Source organism: Heptranchias perlo, chromosome 3 (genome assembly GCF_035084215.1).
Source record: "Heptranchias perlo isolate sHepPer1 chromosome 3, sHepPer1.hap1, whole genome shotgun sequence".
In the NCBI taxonomy this organism is placed as follows: Eukaryota; Metazoa; Chordata; class Chondrichthyes; order Hexanchiformes; family Hexanchidae; genus Heptranchias; species Heptranchias perlo.
In genome coordinates, this window is record NC_090327.1 from 72,995,309 (window position 1) to 73,015,142 (window position 19,834).

Here is a 19,834-nt window from a genome sequence, read left to right on the forward strand (position 1 = left end):
GAGTTTTCCCCCTGATTCCCATTGATTTCAATTTTACTAGGGCTCCTTGGTGCCACAAATGCTGCCTTGATGTCAAGGGCAGTCACTCTCACTTCACCTCTGGAATTCAGCTCTTTTGTCTATGTTTGGACCAAGGCTGAAATGAGGTCTGGAGCCGAGTGGTCCTGGCGGAACCCAAACTGAGCATCGTTGAGAAGTTATTGGTGAGTAAGTGCCGCTTGATAGCACTGTCGACGACACCTTCCATCACTTTGCTGATGATTGAGAGTGGACTGATGGGGCGGTAATTGGCCAGATTGGATTTGTCCTGCTTTTTGTGGACAGGACATACATGGGCAATTTTCCACATTGTCGGGTAGATGCCAATGTTGTAGCTGTACTGGAACAGCTTGGCTAGAGGCCAACAGATCATGGGCAATATTTATCCCAGCAAAGACTGGAGTGGGGGTGGGGTGTTACCCTGTGTTCTGTGCAAGTAAAAAAAAACTTTAGATTTTTTTTCCCTACTTAACTTTTTCCAAGGAATTCTATGGGAAAATAGCTCCCTTGTGAACACAGTTTAAGGAAGTTTGAAATTGGAATTGATGAGCAGGGGGGATGGGAAACTGTTTATTTTTTTTTAGCAAATCTTTATTAATAATCATGTAGGTTGAGAAAATATACTGTACTTCATCTGACCTTAATGCTGGGCACCATATTCCCTAAATCAAAAGCAAAATACTGCGGATGCTGGAAATCTGAAATAAAAACAGAAAATGCTGGACATACTCAGCAAGTCAGGCGGCGTCTGATGAAAGGACGTCAACCTGAAATGTTAACTCTGTTTCTTTCTCTACAGGTGCTGCCTGATTTGCTGAGTATTTCCAGCATTTTCTGTTTTATATACCATATTCCTTAACACAGGCCCAAAAATTCCTCAGAATGCAGTACCTGCCAGTATACTCCAGTGCTGACCCTGCCAGAGTTGCAGGGTCAGTGGGAGGCACAAGCACTATTACAGGTCAATCTCCGGTGCCCGTCTACCCCATTCAGACAGAAACACAAGTACCATCTGCCACTGGGGAGCAGGGATTGTCCAGACTTTCAGCCGGCTTCTCCTCAGTTCCTTCTGTAAGGAGGCCGAACTATTTTCTTTTCCATTTCCTGGGTGGGGGGGGGGCTTCAGGTCATTTCCTTGGCTTGGAGTCCACTGGTGGAGCCCACTCTTGCCCAGCTGGAGGCGGGTATGCCTCAACTTACTGTGCATACTCTAAAGATGCAAAATCCCAAACGAGCTAATGGAATGGGAATTCTCGACGTGGGGATTCCCTGCCCCTGGCTCGGCTCCCCAATAACATTTGTCCTGTAAGGAGTGGGTGGAGGTCCTGTCCCTTACAAGGCAAGTCGGAAACCTCCGTAAACAGTGGAGATCCAGCTGTGGCAGGTCTCCGCCAGTTTCCGGGGGTTCCGTTGGTCTTCCAATGTAACTGTGAAAAAAACCAGCGGAGCCTTCAAGGAATTTTGACCCCGCTGGGTCTTAAAAGCTTTTCAGAGCTGCCCACAGCAGACTTCACCTTTCTCAATAGTTGTTTTATGCTGAACCTATTTTAGCCATTAGACCTCAGGCAGGTTCAGTGGAACTCCTATACCCCTGGGCCCACCAGCTTCATTTCAGCTCACACACTTGATATGGAACAAACACAAACAAGGGGACATAGATTCAAGGTAAAAGGCGGGAGGTTTAGAGGGGATTTGAGAAAGAACCTTTTCACCCAGAGGGTGGTTGGAGTCTGGAACTCACTGCCTGAAAGGGTTGTGGAGGCAGGAACCCTCACAACATTCAAGAAGCATTTGGATGAGCACTTGAAATGCCATAGCATACAAGGCTACGGACCAAATGCTGGAATATGGGATTAGAGTAGACAGGGCTTGATGGCCGGCGCGGACACAATGGGCCGAAGGGCCTCTATCCGTGCTGTATAACTCTATGACTCTATGACTCTATTACAGTAACAACACTCTGCAGGTGTCAGGAAAAACTTTATTACTGAAATATTAGCTCCACATAAGTAACAGAAGCACCTACACAATTTTACATAAAAATTGCCAATGCTTGCCATATTGTTTTTATCGTATTTGCTCTCTCCTTCCCTCTTTGTCATTTTAAATTTAATTTTACTTTTATGTGACAAATATATCCTATTGCACCTAATCGAACCTTTATTTTCTTTTCTGCCTTTTTGCTCCCACTATCCATTTTGAAACTGAGTGTAACTTTATAAAAAAGGCACCATTTGTTTGGTCAAAATCTGTCTCCAAAGGTCGGTTTTCCAGCCAGTCAAAAAACAAAAAATTGACAGGGTCACATCATGGAGTCTAGTACTTACTACCATCTATAGCCCTAGAGTGTCCAGAGAGGTAAACTTGTCTATGGTGCTTGTAGGATTAATACACTGATCTTTTCCTTACCATATAATCTTTAATGTCGGCAATGTTATCAAATGAATGCTTAAAATGCTTGTATCAAATTTCTCTCTCCACTATTTTATTGGAGGCATTAAACCATTTAAAATAAATGGGTTAAAGCATGTATTAAATTAATGGAAAGAGGACTTTGAATAAGCACAGTAAGTACTCGTATAATAAACCTGCCAACAGTAATTTCTATTCATAACACATTTATGTTAATATGCATGATAGTTTTTTATTTGTTCTATATGGCACTCATAGGAGCTAATCTACCAAGCAGTAATGTCATGAATGTACCCATTCTCCTGCTCTTAGTATGTATAACAAAACTTACTTTCTTTCTATAAAAAAAAACCCGGAAAGAAATGAAAAGAGGATGGTGAAAATGAAGGAATGTTTGAAAGCCTGCACCAGGCCTAGAATTTGTTTAACAAGAGCCAGCTCAGGAACCTGCAGCTGTACATTTCTACTCCCTGCAGTTTGACCTGCAATTCCCTGACAGTTCATAGTGTGGGGACAGTTGGCACAGATATACTATCATGTATATCATTCTATCTGACTACTGTGGAGGCCAGCAGCATCAACTAAAATGGGTGTGTGCTGAACAGAAAATAGAGTTCTCTGCAGTGCCGCTGAGAGAGATATCTTTATATATTTATGAAAATGAAATTACTTAACACCTTTATTAATGATTATCCAATCTGAAATTATAGCTATGCAATAATCATGAGCGATTTTAACTTTCACATAGATTGGACAAATCAAATTGACAAAAATAGCCCTGAGGAGGAGTTCATAGAGTGTATTAGGGACTGTTTCTTAGACCGATATGTCGGGGAACCAACCAGGGAACAGGCTATTTTGGATCAGGTAATGGGTAACGAAACAGGATTAATTCATGATCTCAAAGTAAAGGATCCCTTGGGAAGCAGTGATCATAACACAATAGAATTTCACATCCAGTTTGAGAGTGAGGATCTTGGGTCTGAAACTACTGTATTAAACTTAAATAAGGGCAATTATAAAGGAATGAGGGCGGAATTGGCTAAAGTGGACTGGGTAAACAGATTAGATGGTATGATGGTGGATAAGCAGTGGCAAACATTTAAAAAGATATTTTATGACTCGCAACAAAAATATATCCCTGTTTGGAGGAAAGACTGCACAAAAAGGGTGAACCAACCATGGCTAAGGAAGTAAAGGATGGTATCAGGTTAAAAGTTAAACAACGTGGCAAAGATTACTGGTAAGCCCGAAGATTGGGAAAACTTTAAAAACCAGCAAAGGATGACTAAAACAATAATAAAGAGGAAGAAAATAAATTATGAGAGTAAACTAGCAAGAAATATAAAAACTGACAGTAAAAGCTTCTACAAGTATATAAAAAGGAAGAGGGTAGCTAAAGTAAACACTGGCCCCTTAGAGGATGAGACTGGGGAAATAATAATGGAAAACAAGGAAATGGCAGAGGAATTGAACAGATATTTTGTATTTGTCTTCACAGTAGAAGACACTAATAATGTACTAATAATAGTAGAAAATCAAGGGTCAAAGGGGAGGGAGGAACTAAAAACAATCACTATCACTAGATAAAAAGTACTAGATAAACTAATGGGTCTAAAGGCTGACAAGTCCCCTGGACCTGATGGCTTGCATCCGAGGATCTTAAAGGAAGTAGCTACAGAGATAGTGGATGCATTAGTTGTAATCTTCCAGAATTCACTAGATTCTGAAAAGGTCCCAGCGGATTGGAAAACCGCAAACGTTATACTCCTATTCAAGAGACAGAAAGCAGGTAACTAAAGATCAGGCAGCCTAACATCTGTCATTGGGAAAATGCTAGAATCCATTATTAAGGAAGTAGTAGCAGGACATTTGGAGACACATAATACAATCAAGGAGAGTCAACATGGTTTTGTGAAGGGGAAATCATGTCTGACAAATTTATTAGAGTTCTTTCAGGAAGTAATGGGCAGGGTGGATAAAGGGGAACCAATGGATGCAGTATATTTGGATTTCCAAAAGACATTCGATAAGGTGCCACATAAAAGATTCCTGCACAAGATAAGAGCTCATGGTGTTGGGGGTAATACACTGGCATGGATAGAGGATTGGCTAACTAACAGAAAACAAAGAGTCGGGATAAAAGGGTCATTTTCAAAATGGCAATCTGTAACTAGTGGGGTGCTGCAGGGCTCAGTGCTGGGGCCTCAACTATTTACAATATATATCAATGACTTGGATGAAGGAACAGAGTGGCTTGTGGCCATATTTGCTGATGATACAAAGATAGGTGGAAAAGCAAGTTGCGATGAGGACACAAAGTGTCTGCAAAGGGATATTGACAGGTTAAGCGAATGGGCAAAAACTTGGCAGATGGAATATAATGTGGGAAAATGTGAAGTCATCCATTTTGGGAGGAAAAATAAAAAAGCAACATATTATTTGAATGGAGAAATACTACAAAATGCTGTGGTATAGAGGGATCTGGGTGTCCTCGTACATGAAACACGAAAGGTCAACATACAGGTGCAGCAGGTAATCTGGAAGGCAAACGGAATATTGGTCTTTATTTCTAGGGGGATGGAGTATAAAAGCAGGGAAGTCATGCTACAACTGTACAGGGTGCTGGTGAGACCACACCTGGAGTACTGCGTACAGTTCTGGTGCCCTTATTTAAGGAAGGACATACTTGTATTGGAGGCAGTTCAGAGAAGGTTCACTAGGTTGATTCGGGTATGGAAGGGTTGTCTTATGAAGAAAGATTGAACAGGTTGGGTCTATACTCATTGGAGTTTAGAAGAATGAGAGGAGATCTTATTGAAACATACAAGATTGTGAGGGGACTCGATAGGGTAGATGCTGAGAGGATGTTACCCCCCCATGGGGGAATCTAAAACTAGGGGGCATAGTCTCAGAATAAGAGGTCGCCCGTTTAAGACGGAAATGAGGAGAAATTTCTTCTCTCAGAGGGTCGTGAATCTTTGGAATTCTTTACCCCAAAAAGTTGTGGAGGCTGAGTCATTGAATACATTCAAGGCTGAATTAGACAAATTTTTGATCAGCAAGGGAGTCAAAGGATATGGGGAAAGGGCGGGAAAGTGGTGTTGAGGTAAAAATCAGATCAGCCATGATCTCATTGAATGGCGGAGCAGGCTCGAGGGGCCAAATGGCCTACTCCTGCTCCTATCTCTTATGGTCTTATGGTCTATGTTTTATTAGTTAATTTATTTGACTTAATTCTAATTTAAATTAACAATTTTTTTTCCACCAAAATGCCTTCACTTCCTGTTTTAGCACCAGGATCAAATTGAAGAGTCACTTTCATCCTTGCACAAGACATTGGAAGGTGGTGGGGCAGTGTGAAAAAGTTCAATACCAGTTCCATCTCCAGCATCAGTGATGTCATGGAGCACAGTTTGTTAGCACTACACACATCCCATTGAGCATGTGACAACATCAGTGCCATCTGCAGTAGAGACCTTAGTTACACAGGCCATAAGCATAGTTGAAAAATTGATGGAGCAATTGTTAAACATTTGCCAAACTTCACATCTCAGAACTGTGCTAACTAGAGGAGTAGGAGCTGAGAATTCCTGCCATCTGCGGTCTCATGCCCATTTCATTGACATCATTTAGTATAGGAATTGATGTGTTATATTCAGTGCTACCAAATGTTGCAACCCAGGTAATAGTATATGTTCCAACATCTCTCAGCCCATCAAGAATATTTTCTTTCATTTCAATAGGTGCATCTTTCACTGCTGCTATTGAGGCTTTAGGGTCCAAACTCTGAGATGTGCTCATATCCAGATTCAACTTGCTTGGTAAACTGTTTCAGGCAACAGTGATGGAGGGATTCTGAAGCTTTCTGGATTACCACTATACCATGGCCACACAGATCAGTGGTCATTCACCGAGGGTATACATGCAACAGAAGGTTGGCACTGTCAGCAGCAGTTCTGAGCAATCACGTAGATGCAGGTGTGGGACTATGTGCATCTTCAATTATATCAATATCCTCCAGCATTTTTAGCCTGCCTCAACTTTCTTCTGTAGAGGAAATGGTATTTTGCAATGACACTGAGCAACAAGAATAACAGAGTGGTCAATATGCACTTTGACTTGAATGCCCTTCAGCTTGCCTACACCATCAAATACTTGAGTGAAGTCACTGCAAGTAGCATCCTATGATGTTGGTATATTGATGTTACATGCTGCTGAGGGTAGACTAATAATTTGTACTGTTTGAGCTGTATGTTGGCCAAGTAAATAAATACATTTTCCCTTCAAAACAAACACATCAACTGGAACTGCTTGCTTGCATGTGAGCAAAATTATATCCAGCACTGAAAGAGGTAGCTTTGTACCAAATGGAAATAACTGGGTCTGCATGTAGTGAGGCTTCATTTGAGATTCAGAACCAGCAACAATAGATTGGTAACTGGATTCTTCAATAATATTCTGTGGACACCCAGAAACAACAATAATTTAAATTGGTAGCTGTTGAAAATATACTACTGACATCGGTTCATTGTTGATTATTGAATTGATGATATACTGTTCTGATATGGTGAATAAATATTCTTGTGTTGTCCATTCCATCAAAGTAAATTCATATTGTATTTTGCTTGGGAGTGAAATGATCAGTGAAGGCTTCCTTATCACAGTCTGTATCATTTCCAGTATTAGACAGTGTGCTGAATATATCTTGCAAATGTTCTCCCCCATAATGCAAAAGCAAAGCTCTCCTAGCATAGTATCGGTCATATCAAAACCTGTGATGGCACACTCAAGCTATTTATCCATTGCTCTCACCTTGAAGGCACTGAAGTAGTGACATTGTTAGGTCAAAAGGGCATTAATTAAGGTAATCCCATGCCATATTACTAGTGGGACTGTATTGTTACTCAGACAGATATAGATAGATACCTGGGATACACTGAATCTATTGTTTATTGACTCATTCCAGACACATATGCAGCCTACAGCTAAGCAAAGTCTGTGTAACCTGCAGGAGTTAATTAATCGTACTAATACCTCCTGAGCTTACCCTTACTTCCTCCAGATTATCTACAAACCTTTTTAATTAGTATGCTTGAACAAGGAAAGTAACTCATTGGTTCATACAATGCCAGCACGGTCTTTGTTTGAACACAAAACTCTCAGATCGCTTTCTAGTGTCTGGATCAATACACCACAATGTTAACAGCAACCAAATGGTTGATGGTAACAAAAAAGCACAAGCAAAGAATTGTTGGTCTGGTATTCTTGTTTTTGTAAAACGTCTGCAAACCACATCATAGACAAAATATCAAATTACAGCAACAGATACAAAATGCAGAGTAAATTTTTTTTTAAAAAGTCTACGTAGAAATTGTATTTTAATTAAGTATTTTTCAATTATAATCAGGCATCCAATCCATACTGGTCAACCCGTGGCAGTTCTACTGTAGGGTCAGGGGGACGTTTCCGTTGTCCTTCCTGTCGACATGAGGTGATTCTGGACAGACACGGAGTCTATGGGCTACAAAGAAATCTGCTCGTTGAAAACATAATTGACTTATACAAGCAGGAGTCTATCAGGTAATGCTCCACCATTAATGTCAACTTGTTCTGTAAATCATCATTGAAACCTTGATACTTGAAGTTAAAAATAAGAATAATGCATTTTAAAAATAAATTTACTATTTCTATTTGGACTTTATGAACAAAGATTTCAATGAGCTACATGAGAGCTATGATCAATGGTATCTATTGATGTCCATTGCTTGAAACACGATGTGTGGTTCCATGTAAGGGATCTTAATTAACATACACAATTGGAATGAGAATGGTAACAGAAATTATCAGGTTAATGACAATATCTACTGAGGACGGTTCTGCTCCCTCACACTGTTGGACACAGTTATTATTTCAAGACAATCCCCCTTTGCCCTGATGAGGTTATTGAAAGTTGTTGATTAGCAAAAAATATGTTTTTTAAATCAACAAAAATGGCCAAAAGAACATTAGTATTAATCATATTTCTTGCTAACAGTTTGATTTTTAAAAATTTATTATGACAATGTGGTTCACAATCTTCTGAGATTAACTGTTTGTGATTCTAATATAATAATCATCTGATTGTGTTTCTAATATAATAATCAAAAAGTTGTTATTCAGCCCCAGTGAGTTTATGCATTAAGTATCTGAGCCATTCAGAACAGGTAAGATTCAGGATTGTTCTCCGGTGTGCGCTGCAATTACTAATCTCAGCTGAGATTCTACAGGTGTCCTTAGCACCCTGGGTTAGGTAAAGAAAAATTACCTATGGTCCTCGCTCCCGATGCCTGCTGGAAAGTACATGAGCTCCAGGAATAACAGATCAGGTTTGGGCTGCGATGTATTCCATATTGGAATAGACTGTTCAAATTCACTGTCAAGGCTCACGAATGAATAATGGTTGTTTGGGCAAGGACCAGTTGGCAACCAGAATCCATGGAACTGAATCCCAGCAAGAAGTCAATGCCTTCAGGAGCGGAGGAGGATGTAGAAAAATTGTCAAAAATTATTTTTAAATGGAAAGATTAACATTAGTGAGCATTAAGTATAAACACTTTTAGCAGCAGTTCTTGTGGGAATAAATAGAATGAAGATACCTGGAGTAATTTACAATGGGTACACATGTAACTGGACAGTTGTAGGCATATGTTTTTTCACTATCTATGAAAATGTTAACTAGCGCATTCTGTCTGCTCCAGTTCTTGGTTGCCAAGGTCTGTACTAGAACATGTGAACCAGCATGTTTCTCAAATTGTTATTTTGACAACCCCGTGCATATAATACTTGTCATTTCATATTTAATGTAACATGCGTACCTAAGGTGATTTCACCAGTAAGCCAAAACTTGTCAATCCTACAAAAGTAGCCTACATTTTAATGCCTAATGACGTGAAATGGTCATGTAGGTTGTGGATTATAAATGACAACATGGAAAGGATAACAATAGACTATATGACTTGAGTATTTTCAAAAGACTAGTCTTATTGTGATGAATTATTGTTCTTTTGCCAACCAGCCTAAAGTCCCTCACACACATTCCCACCCATATCCTCATCAAGCTATACTGACTTCCTGAGCCCCAGTGAATTAGTTTCAAGATCCTTGTCTTTGTCTTTAATTCCCTCTCGGTCTCACCCCACTCTATCTAGTAAAATCATCTCCAGCTGTATGTTTCAGCCCTGTTTCTCAGACTTTAGGCTACTACCCATTTCCTTTTCCTCCACTTCACCGTTGGAATCTGATCTTATATCCAATATGCCCTAGCTAGCAAAACTATTTTACCTCACTACTTCTCTACTTGCTTTCAAAAGCCACTCAAGAAGCTCTGTCATTTATTGTGCCTTCAATTCTCTCCCACCAAAATGCCTTCACTTCCTGTTTTAGCACCAGGATCAAATTGAAGAGTCACTTTCATCCTTGCACAAGACATTGGAAGGTGGTGGGGCAGTGTGAAAAAGTTCAATACCAGTTCCATCTCCAGCATCAGTGATGTCATGGAGCACAGTTTGTTAGCACTACACACATCCCATTGAGCATGTGACAACATCAGTGCCATCTGCAGTAGAGACCTTAGTTACACAGGCCATAAGCATAGTTGAAAAATTGATGGAGCAATTGTTAAACATTTGCCAAACTTCACATCTCAGAACTGTGCTAACTAGAGGAGTAGGAGCTGAGAATTCCTGCCATCTGCGGTCTCATGCCCATTTCATTGACATCATTTAGTATAGGAATTGATGTGTTATATTCAGTGCTACCAAATGTTGCAACCCAGGTAATAGTATATGTTCCAACATCTCTCAGCCCATCAAGAATATTTTCTTTCATTTCAATAGGTGCATCTTTCACTGCTGCTATTGAGGCTTTAGGGTCCAAACTCTGAGATGTGCTCATATCCAGATTCAACTTGCTTGGTAAACTGTTTCAGGCAACAGTGATGGAGGGATTCTGAAGCTTTCTGGATTACCACTATACCATGGCCACACAGATCAGTGGTCATTCACCGAGGGTATACATGCAACAGAAGGTTGGCACTGTCAGCAGCAGTTCTGAGCAATCACGTAGATGCAGATCCATCAGGGTTTTTTGTAGATGCAGGTAGGAGGACTTCTGCATCACATGCAGCTATGCAGCCAGCCACCAGCGCTATTCCCTCAACTAGAGAGGCACTTAGGCATAGGGCACATGCACAAACAACATAGAAAGTCCATAGTACACAAAGGGGAAACACAGTAGCAAAACATATTAAATAGATACATCACTATCACTGCACAACTGGGCAACACTATCATCTGGGCAATGAGACCCTCACATAAATGTCTCCCTGCCTGCGGTGGCTGGTCTGTTACTGGTTCTTGCTGAGGTGTATGTGGCAGTATTTGTGGTAATATAAGGCTTCAGATACCTCCCTAGTATGTGGCAAAATGGCTAACTCCTAAGATGTCCCTTTTGAGTGCCTGGAATGTTCCTGTGGCATAAAAGTTGACAGCATTAGTGACTTTCATTGTCATGGGCTATGAGATGTAGATGATTGACTATCCCTGTATGCTATACCTCAGTCACAGCATCCCCGGTGAGCCTGAAGAACCTTATGCACTGCTCCTCTACCATGCCAAGGTAGCTGACTGTATGGAGGTAGGCCCACTGCCTGGAGAAGTACCAGCTATGAGCTGTATACCTTCTATGCCTTCTCCTTTCCTCATCCTCATCTTGCTTTGCTCTGATATAATCACAAAGCATACATAGTGGGCATTAAAACTCACTTTATTAACATGATGAATTGATTTAAATCGATTTGGACTCGGGAATCAAAAGTACAGCAGGCACTTGGAGATAGGCACCAGGATATAACTTTAGAAAGGAAAACCAAGATGTACAAAGGACTGGGAAAGACAGATAGCACTAGATTAAGAAATAGTACAGTATGAGGTGGGATCAGACTAAGAGATAATATGAGAAGGTCTAAGATAGGTTTACAGTGCATGTGTGTAAACGCATGAAGCGTGTAAATAAGGTTGGTGAGCTGCAGGCGCAAATAGCCATATGGGAACATGATGTAGTGGCGATAACAGAGACTTGGCTCAAAAAAGGACAGGATTGGGTACTAAATATTCCTGGATACAAGGTGTTCAGGAAAGATAGGGAAGGAAAGAAAGGAGGGAGGGTGGCAGTATTGATTAAGGAGAATATTGCAGTGCTGGAGAGAAAGGATGTCCTTGAGGGGTCAAGGACAGAATCTATTTGGTTAGAGTTAAGAAACAACAGAGGCACCATTACACTACTGGGTGTATTCTATAGGCCACCAACTAGTGGGAAGGATATAGAGGAGCAAATTTGCAGGGAAATTACAGACAGGTGCAAGAACCATAGAGTAGTGATAATGGGGGACTTCAAATATCCTAATATAGACTGGGATAGTAATAGTGTAAAGGGCAAAAAGGGGGAGGAATTTCTGAAGTGTGCTCAGGAGAATTTTTTTGATCAGTACGTTTCCGGCCCAATGAGGAAGGAGGCATTGCTGGATCTGGTTCTGGGGAATGAGATGGGTCAAGTGGAGCAAGTGTCAGTGAGGGAACATTTAGGGAACAGTGATCATAGAACCATAAGGTTTAGATTAGTTATAGAAAAGTACAAGGAGCGATCTAGAATAAAAATACTTAATTGGAGGAGGGCCAATTTCAGTGGATTGAGAACGGATCTGGCCCGGGTAAATTGGAATCAAAGATGAGCAGGCAGAACTGTAATCGAACAATGGGCAGCCTTTAAAGAGGAGATGGTTCAGGTACATTCCCATGAGGGGGAAAGGTAGGGCAACCAAAGCCAGAGCTTCCTGGATGACAAAACAGATAGAGAGTAAGATGAAGCAAAAAAAGGTCATGTATGACAGATGTCAGGTTGATAATACAAGTGAGAACCAGGCTGAATATGGGAAGTACAGAGGAGAAGTGAAAAAGGAAATAAGAGGGGCAAAGACAGAGTATGAGAATAGACTGGCGGCCAACATAAAAGGGAATCCAAAAGTCTTCTATAGGCATATAAATAGTAAACGGGTAGTAAGAGAAGGGGTGGGGCTGATTAGGGACCAAAAAGGAGATTTACGCTTGGAGGCAAAGAGCATGGCTGAGATCCTGAATGAGCACTTTGCATCTCTACCAAGGAAGAAGATGCTGCCAAAGTCATAGTAAAAGAGGAGGTGGTTGAGATACTGGATGGGCTAAAAATTGATAAAGGTCCGAGAAAGGCTGACTGTACTTAAAGTAGATAAGTCACCTGGTTTGGATGGGATGCATCCTAGGTTGGTGAGGGAAGTAAGGGTGGAAATTGCAGAGATGCTGGCCATAATCTTCCAATCCTCCTTAGGTACGGGGGTGCTACCAGAGGACTGGAGAATTGAAATTGTTCAAAAAAGGGTGTAAGGATAAACCCAGCAACTACAGGCCAGTCAGTTTAACCTCGGTGGTGGGGAAGCTTTTAGAAACGATAATCCGGGATAAAATTAATAGTCACTTGGACAAGTGTGGATTAATAAGGGAAAGCCAGCATGGATTTGTTAAAGGCAAATCGTGTTTAACTAACTTGATTGAGTTTTTTGATGAGGTAACACGAGGGTTGATGAGGGTAATGCAGTTGATGTGTATATGGACTTTCAGAAGGTGTTTGATAAAATGCCACATAATAGGCTTGTCAGCAAAATTGAAGCCCATGGAATTAAAGGGGCAGTGGCAGCATGGCTCAGTGACAGGAAACAGAGAGTAGTGGTGAACGGTTATTTTTCGGACTGGAGAAGGTATACAGTGGTGTTCCCCAGGGGTTAGTACTAGGACCACTGCTTTTTTCGATATATGTTAATGACTTGGGCTTGGGTGTACAGGGCACAATTTCAAAATTTGCATTGACACAAAACTTGGAAGTGTAGTGAACAGTGAGGAGGATAGTAGCAGATGAAATTTTAACGCAGAGAAGTGCGAAGTGATGCATTTTGGCAAGAAAAACGAGGAGAGGCAATATAAACTAAATGGTACAATTCTAAAGGGGCTGTAGGAACAGAGAGACCTGGGGGTATATATACACAAATCTTTGAAGGTGGCAGGACAGGTAGAGAAAGCGGTTAAAAAAGCATATGAAATCCTGGGCTTTATAAATAGAGGCATAGAGTACAAAAGCAAGGAAGTTATATTGAACCTTTATACAACACTGATTTGGCTACAACTGGAATATTGTGTCCAATTCTGGGCACCGCACTTTAGGAAGGATGTGAAGGCATTAGAGAGGGTGCAGAAAAGATTTACTGGAATGGTTCCAGGGTTGAGGGACTTCAGTTACGTGGATAGACTGGAGAAGCTGGGGTTGTTCTCCTTAGAGCAGAGAAGGTTAAGAGGAGATTTGATAGAAATGTTCAAAATCATGAAGGGTTTAGATAAAATAAATAAAGAGAAACTGTTCCCATTGGCGGAAGGGTCGAGAACCAAAGGACACAGATTTAACGTGATTGGCAAAAGAACCAAAGGCGACATGAGGAAAAACTTTTTTATGCAGCGAGTAGTTATGATCTGGAATGCGCTGCCTGGAAGGGTGGTGGAAGCAGATTTATCGTGGCTTTCAAAAAGGAATTGGATAAATACTTGAAGGTAAAACATTTTCAGGGATATGGGGAAAGAGCGGAGGAATGGGACTAACTGAATTGCTCCTACAAAGAGCTGGCACGGGCTCGATGGGCCGAGTGGCCTCCTTCTGTGCTGTAACCATTCTATGATTCCATGATTCTATTCTACAATTTCAAAATTGGGGGTGTAGTTAATACAAAGGGTGAATGCGTCAAAATGTAAGAAGACAGTAATAAACTTGTAGAATGGGTGTGTAATCGGCAAATTAATTTTAATATAGATAAGTGTGAGGTGGTGCATTTTGAAAGGAAGAAAAAGGAAGATACATACTGCTTGGACATAAGGGGGTGATTTTAACCCCCAAGAGCGGGTGGGTCAGGTGTGGATGGGAGTTGACAATAGTTGATTTTTGGGTCATAACTGCAAAATTTTCAGACTTTGCATTCTCAGTGGGATGTCGGAACTTTAACCACCCACGTTAAACCCGGAAATAAAGCCGGGTTGCGGTCGCGACCCAAAAAACAACTATTTTCAATCCCACCTGCCCCCAATCCACCCATTCTAGGGGGTTAAAATCACCCCCTATGAGTCTAAATGGGATAGAGGAGCAGAGGGATCTCATGGTACAGATACACAAATCACTAAAAGTAGCGACGCAGGTTAATAGGCTATAAAAAAGGCAAAACCAAGCACTGGGGTTTATTTCTCGAGGAAAAGATTAGAAAAACAGAGAAGTTATGTTAAACTTGTATAGAACCTTGGTTAGATTACACTTGGAGAACTATGCACAATTCTGGATCTCCATATTATAAAAAAGATATAAAGGTATCGGAGAAGATGCAAAAAAGATTCACAAGGATGATACCAGATCTGAGAGGATATACTTATCAGGAAAGGCTGAACAGGCTAGGCTCTTTCTCTAGAAAAGAGAAGGTTGAGGGGTGATCTGATAGAGATCTCTAAGATAATGAAAGGGTTTGATAGGGTAGTAGAGAAAATATTTCCACTTCTGGGGGAAGTCCACAACTCGAGGTCATAAATATAAAATAGTCGCTAATAAATCCAGTAGGGTATTCAGGAGAAACTTCTTTACCCAAAGAGTGGTAAGAATATGGAATGCGCTACCACAAGGCAAATAGCATAGATGCATTTAAAGGGAAGCTAGATAAGCACATGAGAGAGAAAGGAATAGAAGGATATGCTGATGGGGTTAGATGAAATACGGAGGGAGGAGGCTCACATGGAGCATAAACGGCGGCATAGACCAGTTGGGCCGAATGGCCTGTTTCTGTGCTGTAGACTCGATGTATCTTGATATAAATCACAATTTTTGACTTTGCCTCCTGTGTACTTTTATTTTGTATAGAGGCAACAACACATTCAGGTAGTGGACATAGACAGTCAAAGTGTGGAGCTATTTCTTCTCGATATTGCTACCAGTTTCACTCTTCTTGCAGTACTATTTCATTCTTTACTGCCTCAGTTGACTTCAAAGCATCTATTTTTAATAATTTTTTACATAGCTATTTTACTTTTAGTGTAATGTGTAAAATAAAATAAAATGTTTTATTCAAAACTAAAACAATGATGAAAATTGGAGGAGCAGACGTTAAACATTTGCCAGTCCTTACATCTTAGAACTGTTGGAAATTTCTGTCACCTACAGACTAACACCCATTTAGCCTGCAGACGTATTATACTCATTGCTATCCGTGTTTTGCATTCTAGATGAGAGTGTACCCTCCAACATCTCTCAGCCCAGTGAGAATGTTTTCTTACATTACAACTAGAGCTTTAAGCTGAGCATCATAATGGTACTGGGTTAAAAATTCTGTTTCATAGATTTGAATGTGATCCTGTAGAATATAACTCAAAGGGTTTTCAGAGTACATTATTATAGATGCTCCACTTGCTTGAAGTTCTTATACTGAACTGCTTGTGGAGCAATACGAGCAGCGGAATCTTCCCCTTCCCACTCCCACCAACCGAGCCCAGCCCAGCCCAGCCCAAGCAAAATCCCTGGTGTAATGGTACCAGAGCCATAAGGGGGGGACAGTTTATTTAAGACCAACTTACCTCAGAAACGTGTGCCACTGGCATGAGCTCAGCTTATGATACTGACGTTTTAAATGTGTGACAGATTTACTAAAAATAATTGGTTTGCTACCAGTTTTATTTAGGATCTATTTTTATATGTTGCTGTTAGCATCTCTCGTCAGCACAATGTGTATGACATGCTAATGTAAGCTAGACAAGGTGCTAATTTGGGCATCTGTCATACTGCTTAAGCTCTTCTACATTTCCTTTTTTCAGCCAGTTCACATTATTTCAGCATCACTGTTCTCTCTGATAAAGTTTTGGTTAGAGGCAGTTTACTAATTTTTCAGGAATAGTGCTGGCTTCACACTCAGGTAGTCACAGCCAGGTTTGATTTCCAAAGCTGCCTTGATATTCAGATTTCCCTGCAGCACTTGTGATGTAAATGTACTGATTGTAGTTGGATGCTCTTACCTCAGTGTCTGCGGCATTTTTTTGAGTGCAAATAGCGTACTCTTGAGCTGTTTATGATGTGCTTTCAAGCCTCTGTATATAAAACATTCTCTCAAGTTTCTGTAGGCAACATAAGGCTCACTCAGCTTTGGTGGGCTCTGAGGGTACCCATTGACTCTAGGAACGTGCCTTAGTGAACCGGGTGAATGGTCTTGAGCGCCGGATGTGTGAGGTGTCGAACGAAATGAGTCAATATGTTTCTAGATTTCTAGAGACCTTGCAACGAGTGTGCTGCTCACCCATGTATAACAGGGATTTGCTGCTCTGGCCTTTGGGAATTTGAATCTCAGATATGTGTTTGTATTGGTTGGCTAGTATTAGTTCTAAAGGGTTTTTTTTGCCTTTTGGATATATTTCCCTGTCTGGCTCTTGTTACATTATTTCCTGCTGCTGTTTAGCACCGTGTTTTTGATTGCAAAACCACTTCCCCCCAATTCTATTCCCACAACAATGTTTCTGACAGCTGCTATTTCATGCAGCAAGCAGATTGCTCAGCATGAGATTCATTTGGACAGTACTATAGCACTCCTGGATTTGGAGGAGGAAAAGGAATTTCTGTGGAGGGGTGAAAGACAGGTGTGACAGCACTTGAGGCATTTAGCACCCATTCATCCTTGACCTGGGACTCACGTGTTCAGACCTAGGTACACCCACCTGGGTATGTCAAGGGAGATCTGCTTTTGTTGTTTACGTTTTATGAGGGAGGTAGTTACCAAGCTATGCTTTCTTCTTGAGCCTGACTTCCACCACAGGGACAGCTCTTCCTCTGGCTGTAAAGGTGACCTCAGCATTCAAGTTCTACGCTATTGGATCTTCCTAATTCACCACTGGCTTAACATTTGCCAAATCAATCAATCTTCTGTACATCAATGTATCAAACAAGTAATGGAAGCTTGTTTGTCAGGGGAAGCACTTTCATCACTTTCCCCATGGAAAGGAGACAACAGCAGGAGCACGTTTTCCAGGTGGCAGATTTTCGAAAAACACAGGGTGTCATCAACAACCCAAACATGGTCATCCAATCCACCAACAACCCACGGCTTACATGAATAGGAAAGGCTTCCATTCCATAGTGTATAGGCCACAAGAACTGAATTATTCAAATCAATGTGTCATAACTTATTATCAGCCACCATGCCTTCAAAGGTAGGTAAGAAAATTACTTTGTGCAGCCAGGAGGAGTAGGAGTGTTCCTCCGGGCCCCACAAAAATAATATGGCCTGTTGCCATTATATATTTGTGTTCCAGGCACTGAGCTTCACCTTCCGGGAGCCATATCAGAAATTTAGGCACATGGTCCCTTCAATTTTACGATCATTAATTTTAATGGATGGAAAATCATAGGGAGCGCATGATCGAATTAATAATATGCACTCCTGATGGGTAACACTTCACACGGAAAGTGTGAATTCTAACAATGACACTTTATCTACTTAGCAGAAAATTACCTTTGCCATACAGTTTATATGGAAACACAGGTATTAATAAGGGCAATTTGTGCCTTTTAAAAAATTACACACTTAACCAGTATATAGTTAAGGGGAGCAGACAATATAGGGTCTGTGATTTTCTATCCATTGATTTCAATGTACAGCCAGGGATTTCCCGCTGGAAGTGCGGATTTAGAAAATCTTCCCTTAATAAAAGGTCCCCATTCCATTTTTTGATTTATTTTATTTTCTCCCCTACTGTTAGTTCTTCTTATGTTATGCACTGTTCCCAAACATAGAAATGGGAAAGTATCTTTATCCTGGGCACAAACAATGCTACTCTTTATCCAGTCAGAAGGAGGTACATAAAAGTGAAGTAATTTATCCATAATTTTTTCCCACTTTTTCCATCCGAAATGGGTTTGCTCTATGCTTCTGTACATTGGAAAAGTGGGGCAATTCCCTAAATGACAAGTTCCATCAGGAAAGGTGCCAAGGAGAGTCCAGATAATTTTTCATTGGAAATGGGATGAAATGGCAGGTTGGGTCATCTTGGGATTTGTGCACCATCTAGTGACTAGATAAGGACAGATCAATAAAGTGACCAGTCAGCATTGTGCATTGTATTTATTATGACAAATCAAAGAGTTCGAATTCATTCAGTTTTGTTTGCAGACCTGAAAAGAAGAGTGAGCAACCCATGTGTGAAGAACATGATGATGAACGAATCAATATTTATTGTCTGACATGTGAAGTGCCAACGTGCTCCATGTGTAAAGTGTTTGGCGCTCATAAAGACTGTGAGGTGGCTCCACTCAATAATATTTATAAAAGGCAAAAGGTAGGTCTCATTTTCTCTCTTCTGCAGTTTTAAGAAAATGTTTTTTCCTGCCTCTCTTTTGAACAGTCCAAATGCATTTCCTTTCAAGGGATAGGAAAACAAACAGTTCCCAGGACTTTTTCAATGTCATTTATGTCACTAGGAAGAGCAGCCTGGAGTTACTCACGCCTATACACAGGTTTTCAATTTAACGCTTGTCCTCCATAAGATGACGATGCTGTCCTGCTTTCATTTGTACACCAGGCTGGTTATTTTTAAGAGAAATAAGCAACACAAGCCTAAATGTTTGAAGTGCTTCTGTTTGGAGCTACAGCCTGCACATGATCATAGGATTGTTACTGCCCATTACCACAGTACTGCCTATCTGTTGATGAGTTAATGATCCATTATATATATATATATATGTACAAAAGGAGTGGCCTTACCTGATGGTAGAGACAGCAAGAAAATGTCCAAAACCCATGGTTGGGTCACTATTATATATCAGCCATGAAATTCTTTGTTAATGCCTCAACCAAGTCATTGTTTGCTCACAAAGACTAACAACAATTCCACTAAAGGTTTATAATTTTTGTTTTGCCTTAGTCATCCCAAAGTCATTGGTTAGAGGTAAACAAACATAAATTCAATCACAATAGGGAAGAATTTTTACAAAAGTCTTTCGTCTACAAGTAATTAGGTGCTGTCCACTCTATTATGCTATGATAAAAGCTGCAAAGTGTCAAAATTTTTGGTGATATATTCCAATAATTAACATAATCAGCCCTCTGAAGAAGTGTATAATCTGAGATTGACACAGGCATAGATGGCTCACTGTTCTATACATTGATTAAAATCTGCATTTTATCACTTTCTAAAAATAAATTAATTACTGCTGCTGTCCCTGATGTAGTGAACATATATTTAAGTTTTGCACA

At 40.6% G+C, this 19,834-nt stretch overlaps 1 protein-coding gene across 5 annotated transcripts in view; it reads left to right on the forward strand.

Moving 5' to 3' along the window:
- Positions 1-19,834, forward strand: part of trim55a (tripartite motif containing 55a) — a 50,407-nt gene that overhangs the window by 1,748 nt on the left and 28,825 nt on the right. For 4 of the 5 annotated variants that reach the window (XM_067980218.1, XM_067980204.1, XM_067980225.1 and 1 more), the window contains exons 2-3: positions 7,862-8,034; positions 18,740-18,917. In XM_067980218.1, coding sequence (XP_067836319.1) covers positions 7,862-8,034; positions 18,740-18,917 — 351 coding nt within the window. The remainder of the gene's footprint in view (positions 1-7,861; positions 8,035-18,739; positions 18,918-19,834) is intronic. The other variant, XM_067980211.1, reaches the window with a different exon arrangement.